This window comes from Lissotriton helveticus, chromosome 10 (assembly GCF_964261635.1).
Source record: "Lissotriton helveticus chromosome 10, aLisHel1.1, whole genome shotgun sequence".
Classification (NCBI taxonomy): domain Eukaryota; kingdom Metazoa; phylum Chordata; class Amphibia; order Caudata; family Salamandridae; genus Lissotriton; species Lissotriton helveticus.
Genome location: NC_136071.1, coordinates 257055240 through 257077262, shown reverse-complemented (window position 1 = coordinate 257077262; position 22023 = coordinate 257055240). Strand labels below are relative to the sequence as shown.

The following is a 22023-nucleotide window of genomic DNA, read 5'->3' as shown; positions in this document are numbered from 1 at the left end:
CACCATGGCAGCTGTGTTTGTACTCTCTGCTCCTCATTGCTGTCCTGCGCCCAGGCGCCACGCCAAACTGTGAGCATTAACAACAACATGGGCACCATGCTTAATTTGTTAGCAGGCGCCTGTTTTTATAAATGTTTTTTTGTTAATGGTATCTCATCAACACTTAATACAGGCAGATCATTTTATTTTATTGGCACTGCTATGCGCGTGTTTTCTATGAATATTGTCAGAGCTGGAGTTAGTTAAGGACCTCACAGTAGCCTAAATGAGTCTTTCACCATTTTCATTTCACTTCAGGCATGTGTCCTCTAATTTAAAATCACTGATGGGTTTGGGTTTCTCGCTCCGGCACTTTTAATGTGGCACGTTGTCTTAGTACAGCATTTTCCTTTCAGATAAATACCTTCACACGCACATGCACTGCGAGTGTTTGCTCATTTGACACGGGCGTTCAATTACGGGCACCATTTTTATAATGTATTTCTCCTAGAGCACATTGTAAATTTGACACGACTTCGTGAGGAACACAAGCACCGCTAGTTGCGGCTCCCCAATTTATAATATCATGGTGGACACTTTTCTCAACGGGTCCCCGTGTTACTCTGTGTCATTAGTCCCATTCAGGTACAACACATTTTTTTTTAAATTGGATGTCTTAATGTGATTCACATTTTTAGGTCTCGTCCTCGAGACCTATTGTCGTTGAAATGTCCCTCAAGGGAGACAGACCGGGGCACGCACGGCGATTGGGGTCTGAGGACGCGCACGTCCAGCCCGGCGTCGTGCACATCTCCTAAACACATTCCCAAGTCAGCTTCTCGCAATCGTGCGCGCACTCATACAGCCACACTCATGTATGCACACACACACACACACACACACACACACACACACCCCCAACTATGTCTTGTATTTTGTTTGCTCACGATTGTCACTTTAGTTTTGCCTCATGTAATTAACGTTTGCTTTTGTGTAATATTTGTTGTCTCGTAATTTTCTCCTCATGTCTCAGTACTATCTGTTTCTGTGAGAGTTCTGACGCCCGGGGTAAAGTCCCCGCTAAACGCACATAAAATAATAAATATAAAACCATTACCATACACCGGTGGCCGCGGCGGCGCGTGCGCAGCGCTGCGTGGACACTAGTGAACTGACACTTACTTAGTTAGTAGTGACCTGCTGCTGCCCACCAGCCACGATCTGTCGACGGTCCACTCCACAGTCCCGCGCGACCGGCCGACGGACGGACACTTGGCTCGCCTCAGGGCTGGGCTCTGCTGCCGGCGCGGCCGCGCTCGCAGTTTTCCTGTGGCCAGAGCTGTCGCCGGCTCAGCTGAGCTGCCACAGTGGTGGTCAAGGTGCGCTGCAGCCTGCAGCTGTGTTTAGCGGGGCTGCACATGGGACCGCGGCAGGTGGCCATCATGATGCTTGAGAGACTGTGTCTTGTGCGCCCTAGCCTGCACTCTAATCCCCTGCCGCTTCTGCACTTCCTGCTCCTCCGGAGCCTGTGTGTGTGTGTGTGTGGCTCTGTGTGTGTGTGGCTCTGCGTGTGTGTGTGTGTGTGGCTCTGTGTGTGTGTGTGTGTGTGGCTCTGTGTGTGTGTGTGTGGCTCTGTGTGTGTGTGTGTGTGTGGCTCTGTGTGTGTGTGTGTGGCTCTGTGTGTGTGTGTGGCTCTGTGTGTGTGTGTGTGGCTCTGTGTGTGTGTGGCTCTGTGTGTGTGTGGCTCTGTGTGTGTGGCTCTGTGTGTGTGTGTGTGGCTCTGTGTGTGTGGCTCTGTGTGTGTGTGGCTCTGTGTGTGTGTGTGTGTGTGTGTGAGACTCTGTGTGTGTGTGTGGCTCTCTGTGTGTGTGTGTCTGTCTGTGTGTGTGTGTGTGTGTGTGGCTATGTGTGTGTGTCTGGCTCTGTGTGTGTGGGGGGGCTCTGGGTGTGTGTGTGGGGCTCTGGGTGTGTGTGTTGGGCTCTGTGTGTGTGTGGGCTCTGTGTGTGTGGGGCTCTGTGTCTGCTAATACACTCGACTACTCTCTAATGCTCACCTATTGCATTTGTAAATGACAATACCATTTATTTATGTTTGAAAAAAAAAATGAAAAGAATGCCATTTGCAATGCCAATAGCTCTAACTTTAACAAAGACGAGACCATTGCATTGTAAATGCTTGTTGGTGAAGTATCTCCACCACTCTGAGTTCAACGAGTTGGAATGTGGGATAATGTGTTAATACCAGGTTTTCTCCATTCTGGGATGTAAAACTTGGAGTTTTGTGTTTTACTGCACAAAGCTCTGCGCCCGTTTGTTAATGTTGCATACATTTGAATCCTGATTCGAGCACAAACTGGATTTTGCGGCTGAATTGAGTCTACCTGTCCAAAGGGAAGGAGGGTGTTGTTTACCTTCAGGATGTGATCTTCGCATCCCTGTGAAGAAAAAACAAACACGATTTTTATAAATTGGTTTAGATATTCCTCTCCAAATATTACTCTTTTCTCCTCTTCAGGTTTGGCACACATATCTCTGGAGGGGACACCGTATCCCGCTGCCTGAGGATCAATAACCCTAGTCCTTTCGGTAAGACACTGCCTCGATTTATTTTGTCGTTCACTTAACATTTGAAGGGCTCCGTTTTTAAGATGCTTAAATCAGTCTGAACCACTGGTACATTTCAATCAATCGATGTTTTTTTCAGCTTATCTAAGACCAATCATAACCAGAGCAGTCCCTGCCTGTCCCTAGAAAGCATGTCTAGAGTGTTAAAATGGCATGGCAAATTATGCATCTCTAATGAAAACTGGCTCAAAGGCATAACACATTCCTCACCCTGTATTCTGTGTGTGATAGTTTTCCTAGGTAAGACTGTATAATATCAGTCAGGGAAGAGCAAACACAAGGGTTATGCAAAATGGAGCATCAGGAACAAGTGTGTTTGGTGAAAAGAGAAGTTGAGAACAGGCAGTAAATACGGGATTGCCCTCTGGGAGGCACAAGTGTGAGTAAAGATGTAAAACAGGCTGGGAAGTAGAGATGGAGTAGACTTTGGGGAGCCAGAATGTTTTTCATGTCTTTATAAATGGGCAGTTATGAGATGCAATTGATTATTAACTGGAGTCAAAATCATCACACTGGAAAATGTGCCACTTTCTAAAGTTGTTTCTGAGCTATAGAGTGGCTCAGCCACGCGTGAGAAACCACTGTCCTAATAAATAGTGAAGGCTTTCAATCGGTTGCCTCTTCTACAATTGTCTGCTTCTCAATTGCTTGTGTATTGCTATTAATTTGTACCATTTTAATAGCGAGGCTGATACGTGTGAGTGTGAATGAAAACATGGAATGCACCCATGGAAGCTTCTAGACATTTTGATATCATAATAAAAAAATGGAACCCAGTGTTGTCACTCAAGCTCCGTCTCTGGCTCATTAGTTTGTCCACTGAAAGGATCAGTTGGTGTTCTATTGTGTATGCATTGTGTCTCAATGCAGTTGACTATCTTTCAAATTGTCACTGTTTATAGGGGCCATCAAACCCCAAGCAGACATCATCAAACAAAGCAACATTCTAGAATGCCCGTTGTTGGTTAGTGTGTACTGGACTTGGTATACAGAACTGTTTTTATCTCTGCCCTGAATGGCCCCTTTAAGTACTTTGCCTCTGACTTGACTGGCCATCAATAATACCAATTGTCTTGCCATACTATACTTTTACTGAAGTTGGTTTTAGTTTGAAAGCATCTATGTTATCCAATGACACTACCAATGTTTTTCTCTCATTTCTACTAACTGCTGCATTGCTCTGTATCTGGTTCACCTCTGGGGAACCCTAACAAAATGTATACAGTTCTTTCATCCTCTCTACTTAATTCACTTTTTGTGAGTCCTCTTGTCAAAGAGAGTGATTTGTGCCAGCCATACCCACTGAGGTATCTAGGTAAGAAACTTTCCTCTCAGAACATGATCAATTTATACATGAAATAAATTGTTTCCTAATTCATGAAAAGTATTCATTATATATATTTTTTTAATTTAGATATTCGATTGGACTGGGAGATCTACAATCTGGAAAAAGATGATCGCAAATTGGTTGATCTCCTAGTTTTCTATGGAGATCACTTTCCCCTTAAGGACATAGACGGTAATGAGATCATTGGTTCCAGAATCTCAGATGTATCTGTTAGAGATGAACGTAACCCGGACTGGAACCATATCCCCAGTACTTCAAGTACCTCATCTTCATCCCTTACCAATGGGACAGACGATGTAAGCCATAGGTCTTCTAAATGTTTCTCCTTCTCTTTTACTTTCAATTATAGTGCAACATCCACAGTATTGTTCAATCTAATGTCTTGTGTTCAATTTACAAGAATAGAAATGCAGCTTTAGGGGAAGTTAGAAACCGGGACAAGCAGTGGTATATTTTTTAGGTGCTTGCACTGGGCAGATGCTTCCATGGACACCAGAGACTTAAGTGGCCAGGAGACCGTGCAACTCAGGGCTGTCTTCCTCTAAGCCCCAGCTCATGCTCGGGCGTCAGAGGCCGTCTTCCCAAATCTGATGAACCCTGCTCTTCTTCTGCCAGTTAGTTTAATGATGTGTAAGACAGTGCCTCCCAGGTGAGCAGCAGCGACAGTGCAGCACAAGGCATTAAACTATTTGCATCTGTTGGCTGGCTGAAGCACAGTATGACTGCACCCACTCCTAATAGTTCTTTCTCCTAACCATATTCCTATGCCACTATTATTTGAGATTTGGCCTATCAGTATATCAACTCTCAAGGAAAGATAGGCCATGTGTAAGGAGATGAATGGCAGTGGGTCCTCTTCATGTTGTGATCCACTGAGCCCATGCATTTTGCCCTCAATTTGAAGAGCTAGTATTAGCATCTCCCAAAGTCGCTGCTGTTTAGACCATCTCCTATGTCTCTAAAGGAATTAATAAGACCAGTTTTTAAAGATGTATTGATAATATCACTATACTGATTGTTAGGTTCTCTTCTATCTTGCTGTTAGGCATGGGTTAGCCTCAGAGAGCTAGGGTTTACTAGTACCTTTAGTGAAGCCACATATTACTTGGGCCATAGCCTTGATACAATTCTTACAAAAATGTAAATATTTCTGTGACCTTTCCAGTTATTTGGTCAGATCACTATCTTATGCAGTTTAACTGCCATAAAAACAAATGTATAAAGTAATAGCTTAGGGGGTCTCCTCTTGCAACCTATTTAAATCAATATCCACAGCTCTAAGCCCCGCTTCCACTGCCATTAAGATCCCTCCCACTAAGACCCTTTGTGTCCATTACTTTATTTATAACATCAACAACATACGGGTTGGGCTTCTCCAAGACTGTTAAGCAGTTGCCCCACATCAAAAACATTCAGGTTAAATAACCTCAGTGCTTCATGGAAAATTACCCTGTCCTGTCACTTTCAGCTGTTTGGCTGGAGTCAGTTAAAGATTTGCTAAAATCACTTAAACGTATTGACTTCCCTGAAGTACCTGCTTGGTAACTATGAACATTGTCTAACGTTTTCGCACATTCAGTTCAACCTAATCATTGAACTGAAACTGCCCTCTTGGGCTTCTGAGATGACACCCTCAGAATGCGGCCAGACTTATCTATCGCCTCCCACGTTGGCAATCTGCCAGACCGCTGCTGAAGCAACTTCACAGGCTTCCTATTACACAGCGTACACTCTTTAAAACTGCCTGCATGATTTTTAAAGCTCTTCGTGCACGCAGTCCTAGGTACATCCAGGAACTTTTGCCCAAGTACACTCCTCCTCGCAACCGGCGGTCCGCTTCTCAGATTCTTCTGAATGTCCCCCGTTTTAAATTCCAACGGAAGGGAGGACGCAGGTTTGCCACGCTTGCCACTAAACTGTGGAACTCCCTCACTTTGGAGATCCGCTCCTCTACCACTCTCCCTCAGTTCAGGCGGCAGCTTAAAACTTGGCTGTTTGTTCAGACGCTGGCCTAGTACTCCATTTTTCTTCCTTGGGTTCAGTTTCTAGACCTATTGGTAAGCGCCATGAAACCCCTGGGTGAACGTGCGCTGTATAAATTCTGGTTAAGATAAGATAAGATAAGAATGACTGACAAATGAGCTGCCTGCACACTGGTGATGCTGGACGTTTCTATGGCATTTTAATCTATAGACAATGATATTGTATTAGATAGATTGGTATCAGTAACCTTGGCCGAAGCTAGGGCCCTCAGTGTCCAAAGCGGTATTCCTCTCTTGTGGTTTAATTACGTCAAGGATTTTTAATGTAGACCTGAACCTACTCTAACATCTTTGAGTTGCAGTCAGTATTCATGCAATCTTCTGCTGATGATACTCAGATGTACATTAATTTCCCCGCTTCCACCCTTTCTCTCCAAAACATCATGGAAACCATCAGAGTCTATGTTGGCCAGAGCACATCTTCTCTTTGGGGAAGCGGAAAATCTTGGCTGTGGTCTTTGACTGGATAAGACCCTTGACTAACTGGTCAACTCTTGGCTAACAACTATTGAAGCCCAAGCATATCTTGACCTACTTTTGAACTTAAATGTGGTGCAATCGGTGGGAGCTGTACGGTACACCTGCTTAGTTTGCTGCAATGCACCGTAAGCTGATTTACATACCTATCATTTACATGGCTGCAACAATTTACAGAATGCAGCAGATTAATTCCTTTAAGGCCTTCACACAAGAGATTATATTTTAGCTCAAAGAAGGGACTTTCATTGGCTACCGGGTAAAGAAAGGATCTTGGAGGCGGCCCAGTGTACAGGTGCATCCACAATTTAGCCTCATGTCACATGTCAGTTGTTTCCACCCCAAAATATGTCCCAAGAACCTCAGAAGCTTACTTCTTCATTTAGAGGTTAACCCCTGCTTTAAGATATATAGAGGGGGGCGATCCTTTTCTGTCCAGGGCCTTCCTTTCTGGAGCACACTGCCTTTAGATATCAAGCAGCCCACGTCCCTTCTGTCATTTAGGAAAAAACTTCAAGACCCACCTGTTCTGCTACATACTGCCTTCCTTCTAGATGCCCCCCGCCACAGATAGGCACCACAAATCACCACCACCCCCCAAGGGATAGTACGCATGTACGCATAGTACAAATGTCATCAAGCCATGAAGACAGTTTGTGTACTATCTGTATGGACCTCTTACAGCAATACCCAAATATGCAATCCATTATAATAACATTTAGAAACCTTTTGTCATTAATCGTGTAATGGGAATGAATCTTGCAAATGATTGCATTTAGGAAAAATAACACCTCTTTTGTGGTCTAAGTCAAGTCAAGTCAAATGATCTTTATTCGGACATATAAAACATCCATAAAAGTACAAAGTAACACACAATCCAATAATAATGATTAAAAACAGTATAAAACAGTTAAAATAACAGTTGATTGTGAAAGTGCAAAGTGCAAAAAGTATTAAAAACGCATGTGTGAGCCACTGACAAATCATCATAGGGAAAGAAAGAATCAAATTTCAAGGCATGTTCATAGTTGTGCGGGAACGAGTAGCTGATAACAGGAAGCAACTTATTCTAAAAATAATTTCATCACAATTTAAAAGTAATATTTCCTTAAATGCTAGGTTGAAATCCGTTATTACATGTTTTTTGAAATAAGGGATTAAATAGAATTTTGAATATCTAGCATAGAAACCACAAAAGAACAAGAAATGCAACAAAGATTGCTTACTACCATGGCTACAGGGGCATTGCATAGACTCTAGATTTTTGTTAAAGCCCAGTGGAAAAGATAAGGAAAATCTGATGCTACCATCCCTAAGACGGAAACGCAAACGTCTGTTCCACCTCCCCAAGTTCTTTGTCAGGTATCTCTGCGGCAAGTTGTTAGGCCTGCTATCCTGGACCAGGAGGGGAATATATCTTATGATGGTAGATTTGTTTAACTCAGATGTTTCTCGCTCTTTTTGGTATAGATTAAACAGCGCCCCTCTTACCAATTTATGTTGCATTTTTTCAGTGGCCTGACGGGAAGTAAATAGGTGCCCCATACCCACACTTAATAAACTGTTTTTACCGCACTGAGCCAGGGTATGTCATGTGCCCTATCGCACTGTAGGCAATCTAGGATTTCTTGGGTCAAAGGGGCGGCCTGGTTCCGCCACATTTTTTGCCAGAATAATGCTGGTCTCGACCTAATAAAGTCCTCCACATAAAAAAGGTTCAGCTCCCTGTGGCATATATAAGTTGGTGCTGAGATAGTAGCCCCCAGGATCTTCCGGCAAAATCTATTTTCTTCAATCTGAATATTGGCGCTATTAGAGTATCCCCATACCTCTGCACCGTAAGTTGCAGTTGGGAGGCATTGGGTTCTATAGATTTGCAGTAAGGGGCTTACTACCTCAGCACGTTTGGGTTGCTGGAGGCTAATTATGGAGTTGATTGCCTTAGCTAGTTTGTTCCTCCCATGAACCACATGGGGCTGCCAGGAACATGTATTGGAAAACATTAACCCTAGGTAAGGAAAAGTGCAAGTGCTTTTTAGGGCATCATTCCCTGTGACGATGCGCTGAATGTTATGTCTCTTAGGCCCACACGACATTATATAAGATTTATTAAAATTAGTGCAGAGCCCGAGGTCCGCCATGTGGGAAACAAAACCAGTTATTAAAGTGCGCAGTGCTTTTGGGGTGCGGCCCATAAGAACCGCATCGTCTGCGTATAAGAGGCAAGGAAGTAAGGTGCGATTAATACTGGGTACATCGCTGGTTACCTTGGACAGAGAACTACTTAATCCATTTATGTACAAAATAAAAAGCAGGGGGGCCAAGACGCAACCTTGTCTGACCCCCCTACCAATTAAAATGTTCTCAGAAACCTCTCCTTCACTGTTTTCTCTCACTCGGGCTTTTAAATCGCTGTGCAAATGAGCAAGAAAATGTACGAGAGCTTTATCCAGCCCATAATTCAACAGGGCCACCCATAATTTGGAGCGATTAACACAATCGAATGCTGAACTTAAATCCATAAAGCCCAAATACAGAGGGGCTTTTTTGGCTATGATGTATTTGCCCATAATGAGATTCAAGTTCAGACATTGCTCCACAGTCCCCACATTGCTTCTAAAACCTAGCTGACAAGGATGTAAAATCCTATTCTCCTTTGTGGTCTAATTAAACATGGTGAACTGTACATGCATACATGTTATCCTCTTCTTCGTTCTGTATTCATCAGGAACATTGCAGAGAAACTTTTCCTAACCTCTTATTGTGATGTGATCTCCATCTTCTTTGACACAAATGCAGAAAATCCATCTGAAGTGTCTACTGAAACCTGTGTCGACCTGCAGTACATTGGCAAAAGGAGGATAGAATATTATAATGGATATCTATGTGAGCACATATTGCTGGAAAGTTCTGTTTCTGTCCCCCACACCAACTGTAAACGTTTTGAGAATGCATTGGGGTCCCGAGAAATGCCTTGAAAAACATTTTACCTAAATAGTACACGTATTCTTATTGGGACATGATGCTTTCTACTAGTATCCCCCCCCCCCCCCCCTCATTGTAATTCATATTTATCAGAGAGTCGTTCTAATGAGTTTACAATAGGCCCAAAAGAAATGTTAAGGATAATCCTGCGTATTTCCTGGCATTTTGCTTTAGGCTTGTAAAGCGAAATCCCACAAATTATACCATATGCCGCTTTGCATAATTTCTGCACTGTTCGAGTAAAAATCCTATCACAGGAGCTGGTGAACAACGCATATGAACCAAGTTTGAGTGCTTGGTCAGAGCATTTGTGTTGTTTGCACGACTTTTGTAGCAGAGTGTGCATCCTTGCATCCAAAATAGGCGCAAGAATGCATTTCCAGCTAAAATATGGCTCTAAATACCAGATTTTTATGTTACATAATTTCTGACATTTGGCATAATTACACAAAAGTAAGTTATGCGAATTTTGTACACCCCTTAATTTCTGTCACTCTGAAATGATCTTAATTTAATAAAGTCTAATCCACATAGGTCACACATGCAGAGGGTAATATTACATTTAAATATGTACACCAAAACAAAGTAAATATCTACAACTTTTTTTGTTCCAGGAGATCAATACCTTAGCACACCATGACTATCACTCCTACCAAAACTCCAAACATTCACCCAGCACCCATTGCCTCAGTCTCCTTGCCATTTTCTTTCCTTTTTTCTCGACACAACGTGGACCTAGCCTTTTTTCCAAGGTCCATATGAATGAACTGCCCCCAGCGTTGGAATGCGCCCCCTGTCTAAAAGCCCACAACATCTCCACAGATATTTTTCTAGAAACCCACTCACTCTTGCCAATTACTAACTACCCTTCATCATTCTGTCTGGTTTAACAATGAATCCAATTATAAAACACAGTAGCTGTGGGATAATTCTTCAGTCATTTAAATATCTCTTATTCTCTTGAAAGCACGCCTGTTACAAGCTCCTCTATATTAAACCAATGGCCTTTGGCCCCCTTTATAGAAGTTTCTCTTGCAAACTCCACCCTTTATCCTTAAATACTTACCCAACTCTCAAGTTCCTGGGAAAGAACCAGAATGGTCAAGACAAGTTTGCACCAGGGTTTTACAAGAAAACTTGTTATATTTGTTTTAACTACATTTTGGCTTTGGACACACACTGCTATCTCAGCTTGATTAATAGGTCTTGGGAAACATGAGCAATTCAAAGATTTTATGCGCTTGAGGCAAAATATAATTTTTACTCCGGCATCACTACTTCTACAGTGAAAAGGTACAATTTCCACGTCCACCTCCTCATCATCGTCAGAATCTCTCTTCCACTCCTCCTCATTAAAAGCAGCATCCACTCAGTAGTACCACAGCTCATCCACTCCTTTCATCGGTTTGTGATTTGCTCTAACTTTATGATCAACTCCCTGGTACAATTGAAAATGCACCATAACCCAAAATCGAGTAGCTCCTTTGATTTCTAAACGTGGACCCAAGGTATCCCTCATCAATTTCTTCTTCAATGTCTTAGACATGTAAGTAATACCAATTTATCAATCTCCTTACTACTATTACCATGTCCATTATAAGCGCCAAACATCTATTAATATTCAATGAATGTTCTGCAGGTTCCTCCTAGTCCGTTCCTGTATGAACCTAAAGGCCTCGTGCCTCTCCATGAACTTATTGCCACAATCATTATTTTTTCTATCAAGCTTGCTTGGAACTGGTAATTCTCTTAAACTTGTCAAGTAGTTATGTATAGTCATCCTTTGTTCTCATACTTCGAAATATCCTTTACCTTTGCCTATTTGGCCATTCCTCAGACTACTGTAGTTTTCCAAAAATCCCTAAACCCTCACTCCCAAGAAAATGGAACAGGGTGGCCTAGTGTCTTTCTCACTAACTCTAACATGAAAACTTTGACCAAATATGAGGGCATTGCCCCACTTTCTGACATGGTAGTAGTCAAATTGAGCAATATTTGAAACCTTTGTCAAAGAGGATGTTCTACTTCAAGATGTTTGGTCATCACACACGGCTCCAAATAGTTATTTGTTCGACCGGTCAGCCTTAGGGTGGTCTTCCCCCAACTTTTTGCTTTCCTCCCCTATTTGTTCTGACCTAGTGTTTGCTGGACTCTGAGCACTTTACCACTGCTAACCAGTGCTAAAGTCCATGTTCCCCCTCCTCTAAAATTGTAATATTGGCCTATACCCAATTGGCATATTTAATTTACTTATACGTCCCTAGTATAGTACATTACATATGCCCAGGGCCTGACAATTAAATGCTGCTAGTGGGTCTGGGGTGGCTGAGTGGGCTAAAGAATGGTGATGGATTAAACTCAGATCAGTTGACTGGGGGTGAGTGTTTGATTTGCTCAAACGCTCCGTCCATCATCCCCTTTTGTATCGCTTTGTTCGCCCTAAGTGTGGCGGGCTATGCTCAGACTTGAGTCCCTTGCTCACTTGGCCACTGGATTCAAGATAGCCTGGCTGATGAGGATTATGAATCCGAAACCGGTCCCAGGATGCTTGTTTCCGGTCCATGGAAGACATGGCTTGGCAGTTCGGGCTGGACTGTTCCCATGAGGCACAGGGTCAGACTGATTTGCATATAGCCATGTCTGAAATGGGGTGGCTGAGTGGGCTAAAGAATGGTGATGGATTAAACCCAGATCAGTTGACTGGGGGTGAGTGTTTGATTTGCACAAACGCTCCGTCCATCATCCCCTTTTGTATCGCTTTGTTCGCCCTAAGTGTGGCGGGGTATGCTCAGACGTGAGTCCCTTGCTCACTTGGCCACTGGATTCAAGATAGCCTGGCTGATGAAGATTATGAATCCGAAACCGGTCCCAGGATGCTTGTTTCCGGTCCATGGAAGACATGGCTTGGCAGTTCGGGCTGGACTGTTCCCATGAGGCACAGAGTCAGACTGATTTGCATATAGCCATGTCTGAAATGGGGTGGCTGAGTGGGCTAAAGAATGGTGATGGATTAAACCCAGATCAGTTGACTGGGGGTGAGTGTTTGATTTGCTCAAACGCTCCGTCCATCATCCCCTTTTGTATCGCTAGTGGGTCTACAGCACTGATTGTACCACCCAAATAAGTAGCCCTTTAAACAGGACTCAGGCCCGTCATTGCTGAGCCTTTATGTGCAGTTTAAACTGACAATTTTAAACTGACAAAATAAACATTTTGCCAGGTGCAATCTATACTTTTTAATACATATGAGTCACCCCTAGGAAATGCCCTGGGCAGCCAAGAGGGCAAGGTCAATGTATTCGAAAAGCAGGACATGTACTTGTTAAGTTTTACATGTCCTGGTAGTGAAAAACTCTTAAATTAGTTTTTCACTACTGCAAGGCCTATCTCCCATAGAGATAACCCCTTCGAGTTTGGTGTCTCTGGAATCACAATTTAAAATCCTAACTTATGGTGAAGTCGGATTTCAAATTTCAATTCTGACAATGGCATGTTAGAAAGTTGCCATTTTCTCCTTCCCTTAGTGTTTTTTTGTGCCTGCAGTCAGTCTCGGGTCACATGACTGGGTGTAGTTGGTAGCTGGGCTTTGTGTATTCCTTCTAAACAGCCACACACAATGGGAGCTTAGGTGTAACTGAGTGGGCCATCACTGGCAAGATAGGAGGAAGGAGCTGGGCCCAGCCTGACCTACATCTGAAAAGGCTGTGCCCTGTCTCCACACAAAGAGCTACATACCCCCTATAGTTAGTCTAGAGGACAGGAAAGGTAGGGCATCTGTGCACGTCAGAGGCATGCCTGTAGAAACTTTTTCCCACTTCAAAGACACAACTGTGTATAAAAGAAGGACCTCCGACACCACCACTTCCATACATTTCTGGACCTGTGGATACTTTGCTAGGAAAAAAGGCTGCTGTTTTGTTGAAGGACTGCCGCCACTCTGCTGAACTGCTGCTCTAAAGGACCTGCTGCTCTGCTGTGCTGACCTGCTGCCTACTTGCCTGGGTGAGTAGGACTGGACCTCCATCTCTTGAACCCAGAGTGACTTCCAGGGCTAGATGGCTGGCCTCCTGATTTGAGCCTCAGGGACATAACAGCCTTCCAAACAACCTTGAACCTGGACTCTGCCATCCGTGAGTCTACCCAGGTCACCACTGACCAACTCTCAACTTTCCGTACCAAATGAAGAGTCAGTCAGTCAGTAGAGAATACAAACCAGTAACTGTTTATTCATATACATTCAGAGTGGAGCCCCATCTGTACAGTCGTTAGGAGTGATACAGAGGGAACTAAAATCAGCAAGCATAGAGATACATTTTTACGTTTCATACCCGGGCAAGGACACTCCCAAAGTGGAATTTTCCAGGCAGATGGAACTAAACAGCGAAATACAAAAAAAAGGTTTCAGTTCTCGGATTTTGCACAACCTAACATAGTCCAAGGTCGTTTCACCCTTGGCCTGCCACCCGACAAGTGGGAGAGGGCCTCTATCTACTGAGAAAGCTATGCGCTGACATGAGCAGTTAATTAATTACTGAAAAAACGTAACATTTTAGAAATTATACTTAGCAGAGGTCATTTCTCTGAAATGGGCGAGATTAGTTTGGAATAGCCTAAAACGTCGCCTGCAAAGAAGAAACAGTACATTACGTAAGCATTTGCGGGCCCAATCTAACAACCGGGCCTGATTTTACCAGGTACAGAAACGCATCCAGTAAAAACATTTGGGGACTGGAAGGGGTTGCGGACATAAGCGCAGCCCAGCCCCCCACTGCACAAACTCCTACAAGACAGTGAAGTGTGCAGCACCCCCCCACCGATGACCCACAGCCTGCTCTGCCCCAGACACACTCCCCACACTCACCCTGCATAGGCCCCCTGTTCCCATTTACACCCAGGTAAGACCTTGTGGTAAATAGTAGCAGGATTGTTCCTAGAATTGTGGATAACCGTGCATAAGAGGTCCCAGTAAATCTGGTTCCACATGCTTGTTCAACATTCAGGGGACAAAAACTCATAATTGTGCGGTGCAGGGGTTCAGTGTACTTGGTAATTAGTGATTGCAGATCCAGTAATTTCTGCATCCTAGCACTCGACACTATTTCAACACACCTTTGTCACAGGTAAGTATAGTGCTGGCTGTAAGAGGTGTCCCCATGATGGTTGAAGTTTACAGTCCACAATGGTGTGTAACACATAAAATTGTAACCAAGTAGTTAATTAACTCTAGGAGCTTCTGCCTCATCAACACAGTTCAAATATAAATACCTTCACACAGAATGCAGTAGATAAGAATGTTCAGGCATGGTGAGGAATCGTAGCAGTAGAGGTAGTGCTGCCCACTGACTACAAGAAGATCGATAGAAACACATGATGGTTCTTTGGGAGGAAATGGTTAATCACCAGCAGTCACTTTGCACTGTATGAAAAAAGCAAATGCACAGACATATGGAAAGATCCAACACCCCAGAATAGCAACTTCTCGTTTCAGATGCCGCTGTCTAAGGTCTTCACTCACCAAGTTCGTAACCATGCCAATCATGGGAAGCTGCACTTACCACAGAATGAATATGCTTATTAACCATACATCTTAACTACTAACTATTCTGATATTGCCATAAAATTAATTTATTTTGGGATTTTTGTACACAAATTGGTTTAGAACACAATTTCACCCTAGAACTTATATCAGCAGTGTGGGAAATGGTTTATTTTTTCAAGTTGGTGGTTAGAGTTTTTTCCCCTGCTTAATTGTGGAGTATATTTGTGTATTTTTAGCATGCAGAAGAATATGAGGAAGAAGAAGAGGAGGATTATGAAGAGCAAGATTTTCCTAAAGAAGGAGCACCAGGAGCAAAGAACAAGAAGCTAATTTCTGTAATTCTTCGAGCACATGAGGGTGTTCCCTCAGACTATCCCTTCTGTGTCACTCCCAGACAGATTGTAAGTGTTTCGACGCATTTGCTGAAGCCTACAAACATACATTTACACATACATAGGGCAACAAATGTAAATATTAAATATATAACTGGTTGACAAGGCATGTGAGGAAACACAGTCCAGAACAGTAGTGCTATCTTTGCTCAGAGGGATAGGAACAGGTGGAATTTAATGTGCCTACTTCTTAATCTGCAATAGGGCATCTAGGATATTGTGTTTTTGGGCTTGTTGTTTGGCAACTTGTTTCCAGAATGCCCTCTCTAGGCATGTACCGAGAGTAGCTGGGGAGTGGCAGAAGCGCTACTAGCCTTGAGGAGCAGGGATGAGACAGCAGGATGAATGTGGGGGATCTGGTAACAGGGTCAGGGACTCAGTTGAATGCATTGTAGAATAAGCATGTTTGTCTAACCTTTAAATTCTGTCAAATAGAGAACTGCCAAACTTAATAACATTGAACTTTTTGCTGACCCTGGAAAAGACTAGTGGGTTGATACTAAAAATCTGTATATTCTCTCTTGTTTCTAATGTTTCTCAAAGTTACTTTGAGAGAGATGGAGAAGCGTCATCAAAATTATTGTATAACGGAGGGAGAAAGTAGTCCCCCTACTTACTCAGTCACCAATTTTGAAACTTTTAATATTGGGTGTGAATGAGAGCAAATAAGGCAGAGTTGTGTTGTTCTACTATGTTATTTTATGTTATAGTTTGTCATGTTGATGTGTTGGCTGATTTTCAAAGGTGATTGTGTTGTAAAATGTAATTCATTTACTTTTAAGCTTTTGGACAAGAAAAGGGTAAAGGCTATGTGGGTAGGGTCAGTAGACACTGTGCTAGTCTTTAGAGTGGGTTTATTCCATCTAGACGTTTGTAAAAGCATCTTCAGGAGCCTCCTCAAGAACTTGATTGACACATTTTAAACGACACAGCAAGACTCAAGCACAAAGACCACCTAGGGCACCTCTCTTTCAAACTCCACCCCTCAACAACTGAGTTTGGAAAAAGGCTACCTACAGTTCAAAAGCTGTCTAAAGATCCATCAGAGAATTTCCATTTCTACAGTCTTTCAGATGCCGGATGCAGGATTTAATCTATGTCTTGTTTCTGCTCCACCTTTTTATTCCATTGCTGTGGGTTCTTATTTCACTCTCCCTTTTCACCAGTTTAGGATGGCAAATCGAGTTTTGAGTGTTCTATAAAAACTCAGAGTAAAAACATATTGGTAACATGTACCAATTCGATCTGTTCTCTACCCTGTGAGTGCTAGTTTTCTGTGCTACAAATTATTGTAAGGAAAATGTGTCTCTATATCTGGCAGACTAAAGGGATGCCACTTAGAATTGTATAACCCTGCAAACAATATTTTAATGCTCTAGTTTTCCTTTTAATGCATTTTTCAGTTTTGTTGTGCCAGATCCCTTCAAGTTATGGCACAGCATCAGGGTAAATTAGTGTGGCATCAATATACTCCTGTTTGTGTTAAATTAGTTGTAAATTAGCTCCAATATAAACCTATCAATTCCAAATACTGTATTGACATATGGTGTCATTTACAATAAAAGGAGTACATTTATGATCAACTAGCTTACCCGTCGCGCATTACTGCGATCTCAGAAGAAAGGAAATTCAAGGAAACTTGTTATGATAACATTCAATTTATATTGTGTCATTTTTATTGAAGCGTATTCATTTTAATATGGAAAACATTTCAAAGTGTTGTTTTAATTCATTCGAGTGCTTGTGGATACATAAATGGAAAAAATCAGTATTCAAAAGATTATGAGGGCCCTGGGAGGCCGATATGTAAAAATTGTTTATGCCAGAAACCTTCGCGGGAGTGTACTCAACAACTTCCCAAAGTTTCATGGCGATCGGATGAATGGTGTAGTAATGCATATGCCAGAAACCTTCGCGGGAGTGTACTCAACAACTTCCCAAAGTTTTATGGCGATCGGATGAATGGTGTCGTAATGCATAAAGGACAAACAGACAGACAGACAGACAGACATACCTTCGTTTTTATATATATAGATGAGTCTCCAAGTGGGAAATACTCTTGATTTTTACTAATTTGGTATGGTTTGATAGGATGAAACTGTTATGGACCAATCATTATACAGTGCCTTTCGATATTTCTACCTGCCGATCTCCTGGTTCTGCCAAGTATTTTCCTTCTGAAAAAACTACTCAGACTGGACCAGAAACAGTAAAGAAATGCTGGACACAGCCTTTGAAATGACACCTCCCAATTTTCCCGTAAAATATAGTATAAGACTTTAACAGTTAGATTTGAATAGCTCTAGATAATATTGCTCCAATTAAACCTTCCATTATCTCACATAAGAAAACGCTGTTGGGCCCTTAGTGTACACGGGAGCTGAAAATCATTAAACTACACTGAAAGGTACTTAAATGTTTGTTGGGGAAATTCTGTTGTCCTAGAGCCAAAGAAAAGTACAAAAGGTCCTTTAAACTGCCTCCGCGATTAGTTTGCATGATGAGAGTGACTTTTTATTCTACTAGAATTGACACTAATCTTATTAAACTTTCTGCGTGTATTAACAATATTTGTCCTTTTTCTAGGAAAATATTTCGACGATTGAAGCAAGTTATTCTTGTCACAGAAACAGGGATCATAGGCATAGTAATGTATTGTCATCAGCCAGTACTACTCCACCCAATCTTTCTGAATTTAGTACTATTGCTACTAGTGAGATGCAGGCCCTCCTTACAGGGGTGAAATAGGGCTCTCTTGTTAACCTCAGGTGAAATCTCTGGTTTCTGATTTTCTCATTGATTCAGTCACGCATTTCTGTAATTTGGCACGATGTAGGAAATCTGCCTTTTTGCGTTTTCACCCCTTATTTCTTGCTTTTTGTGGGCTTTAGAACTCTGTGCGCTTTAACCCTGCTAACCAGTGGTTAGTGCATGTGCTCCTCATTTAAACATGGTTGAATTGGCATATTCTTAATTGGTATATTTAACTTACATTTAACTTATATATACATCCCTGGTATATGGTACAACATGTACCCAGGGCCTGTATGTTGAATTTCACTAGTGGACTGCAGCATATATTGTGCCATCCACTACAGTGAGAGTGTAAAACATGGCTTCAGGCCTACCATTTTCAGTCTGACTGCAACAGGTTAAATAGTGCAATCTACCTTTCCAAATAAACCCTTTTGACAGGTCAAAACCTCCTTTTAAATATTTATAATTCACTCATACATAGGCGTTATAGCCCATAAGGCAAAGTGCATGGTATGTAAAAGTAGACATGTATAAATGTAATGTTAACATGTTCTTACAGTGACTTGCACTTTACAAATTACTGAGGCAGGTGTCCTATGTAGAAAACAAGAGTGCAGATTAAAATCCCAATAAAGTGACTACTGAATGAGACTAGTTAGAAAAATAATTAAACAATAATTTGTAATATTTGTAAGAAAAAACAAATCAATTGCAAAGTCAGATTTCTTATGAAATGTTAGGGAAAGTAACTTTTAGAAATATACATTTTCCTGCCTGTAGTTCCAGCAGTCTAATTTTAATTTGTTCTCCAACTTATTACAGCCAGTAACTAGCTTTTGAATAGGTGTAAATGCGGTATGAAATTCCGTTCAGGAGCTACAAAAGACGTCACTGTGGTTGCCAGGTCAACCTGAATGGACAGGGATGACTCCTTTGAGATCAGTAGAAGGGTAGGTGCTGTGAGCATCCTTTCTGACAGAGTTAAATTCTGCTGGAGTGGCAAATACTGCTTCACAGATCAGCTGGGTGTACATATAATAGTGGGGGCCCACTTGAGAATAAGGGAACAGGATGGCAAGACAATTCTTTTTAATCCAACGTCTGGTTGTTGATAAACCCTGCTTTGTCCTAACAGTCTTCTGTCACTGGGTTCATTGGGGGCACAGTGGCTTCTTCTAACTGGATTTGGTGTTAAATGTGGAAAGACACTATGATTACCACAGTAAACTCCCAGCACACACCGCTAGTCCTCATTTAGAAAATTCCCAAAGTGGGTAGGGTAGTTCCAGGAACATATACTCAATTTGTAGGGCGTTCCCAGCCACACTGACTTCTTACCCACTTGCTCGTGCCATGCAGAAATGTGGCTCCTCCAGGTACCTACTTCAGAACACTGCTGCACCTGAGGAAGAACAGAAGAAGACTGGACCTGCTGCCTGTGAATTAAGGGGAGCCCTGAAGGACTAGACCTGCTCCTTCCTGTACCCGTCAAGACTTCAAGAGCCTGTTGGCTGACATCCTGTGTAGCTACAGGGAGACATCAAACAACAAGAGGCCTTTGCCAACCAGTTGCTACTGGACCTGGTTTGGACCCTGCTGTTGGCCTCTGTGTGGCACATTCTGAGTCTCCAAGTTCCTCCAATGAGGTCTTAGTGGGCTTTTGAAGTGTACTCTGGTAATGTATTGGGGCTTAAAGGACTAAAATCAGGATGTAAAATCAGACAGTTGTTGGTGCATCGGACACTCCCTCCATCGCACCCAGCCTCAATTCAAGCCTGGGCTCTGACCCACCCCTTACATTGAATATCATTGGTAATTTGTGCTTTTTGGCTCCATTTATACTTAAAACTTTACAACATTCATATATTTCATTCTCCTTAATGGAGTTTTGTCAATTTCGTATCATTTTGTTTATTATGTTTTACTCTATTCTTTTCTTTTTAATTTGGATTTCAATTTTTATTGTTTTGTATTTTGACTTTAGTAATCTTTTAGTTCTGCACAAATATTTTGCATATTGAAATAAGTTAAGCCTGTCAGCTGTGTCATAACTATCAGTAGGTTGAGCTCAGGATAATGAAGTGACTTTTACAGTTCACGCTGACAATGTATTTGACTATTTCTTGAGGTGGATAATCTACCACCCCAAATAATAAACCAACTTTTTACACAGGGCCATTGTACACTCTAGTTGGAAACACGCTTCTCTTATACCACTTCTCAAAAAACATTAATCTGATCTGGAAATATTGACAAATTCTAGACCTATCTGTCTTCTTCCTTTTGAGACCAAATTGATAAAGAGACACGTTAATTCTCTGCCTTCCAAGTACTTGGAAACCAGTAATCAGAATTGGACGTAACGCAATCCGGTGTTTGGGCTCAGCATAATACAGAGCCTGCTTTTCTGGCTATGGAAAATAATTTTAGAACCAACCTGGACCAACGTAGTGCTGCTGCTCCAGTCCTACTAAATCTGAACGTGGCCTTTGACTTGGTGTTCCATGCGATTGTTATTCAACGGCTCATAAATTTCTGAATATGTATTTCTTCTTTTAGATGGCTAGAATCTTCCCTTTTGAACAGAACCCAATATGTTTCGTTAGAGCCTTTTCAGTTCTAAAACTTTGCTTCCAAATGTGCAGTCCCCCAGAGCTCCTCATCAAGCCCTATGTTTATTTCCCTTCTTTCTGCACGCCTCAAATCATATGGATGTTACATCATGTTCTATGCAGATTAAGCTTTGATTGTGGTTTCTATTTCAAACAATACATCTTACTCTGAAGACCGGTTTTCAGCTTGTTTGTCATCTGTAGTCACATGGATGAACAATGACTGTTTAAAGCTTATAGCTAATAAAACCGGGTCTCTTTCATTTGGAATCTAGTACTCCATCTTGTCATTTGTCTGTTGGCCATCAGATTCCCATGTTCTGCACAAGAAATCTAGGCATCTTACTTGATGCCAACTTGTCATTAGCACCTCAGATCTCTTAGGTTGCTTCTGCTTGTTTTGTAAATATTTGAAGGCTCTGTAAGTCTTTTCCCTTTTCCCCTATGCTTCACCCAAAACTGTCCTTAGTAACTTTACTCACCGATTACAGCAAGTACCTTTATGTAGTTGGGGTTTCAGAATATCAAGGTCTAACAATATTGTGACAACAATACCAAGGACCAAAATATCGACAGGTAAGTATGGAAATATTTTCTATACCTAAGTCCACATATACATACCTTGACAAGATGCATATTCAAACTATGTAATTGTGGAATTTAGAATACTAAATCTGCGCCTCCCTCTGTGCATACCCCTTCTCAATACTTTGGTCCTTGATATTCTGGTTACTGTATTGTGTGATTTCGATATCCCCTCTTTGATTTCCACACTACAAACTTTTATTTAGTTTGCCTGAGTATATCATCAACAAAATTCAAATGGTGCAAAATGCTGTAGCTCATTTAATCTTGAACTTGCCACGTCGTGAGTCAGTGCATCAACATCTTGAAGCTTTACGCTGGCTTCCTATTTGCAAGTTGTGCCCTTTCAAGGCTTTGTCACTAGCATGTGCAGCTTCCTATAACTTGGGTCCCACCAATCCTAGGGGAAAAGTTGTTCCACTACCATCCAGTCTACACTCTACGTTCTACTACTACCACCCTTAACATCTTAAAACATGGCTTTTCTCTGCCCCTTAATTAGCTCTCTGTTAATTCTGACGGGAGCAGAATATAAGCATGGAGAGAGAACCCCGTTGATGTCCCCTCACCAGGGGGATAAAATCTATAGAGTTGCACCAACACCCAGGCCCTGGCTCATCGCGTGGTTAATTTTTGGATTGGCGGCGGAGGGCCACACAGCAGTTTTCTTAGTTTCTTCTCT

At 42.1% G+C, this 22023-nt stretch overlaps 1 protein-coding gene across 2 annotated transcripts in view; it reads left to right on the top strand.

The window, feature by feature from the left end:
• Nucleotides 1-22023, top strand: part of DLEC1 (DLEC1 cilia and flagella associated protein) — a 691969-nt gene that overhangs the window by 513700 nt on the left and 156246 nt on the right. For both annotated transcript variants that reach the window (XM_078665272.1, XM_078665271.1), the window contains 3 exons: nucleotides 2495-2565; nucleotides 4019-4248; nucleotides 15232-15396. In XM_078665272.1, the coding sequence (XP_078521398.1) occupies nucleotides 2495-2565; nucleotides 4019-4248; nucleotides 15232-15396 (466 nt within the window). The remainder of the gene's footprint in view (nucleotides 1-2494; nucleotides 2566-4018; nucleotides 4249-15231; nucleotides 15397-22023) is intronic.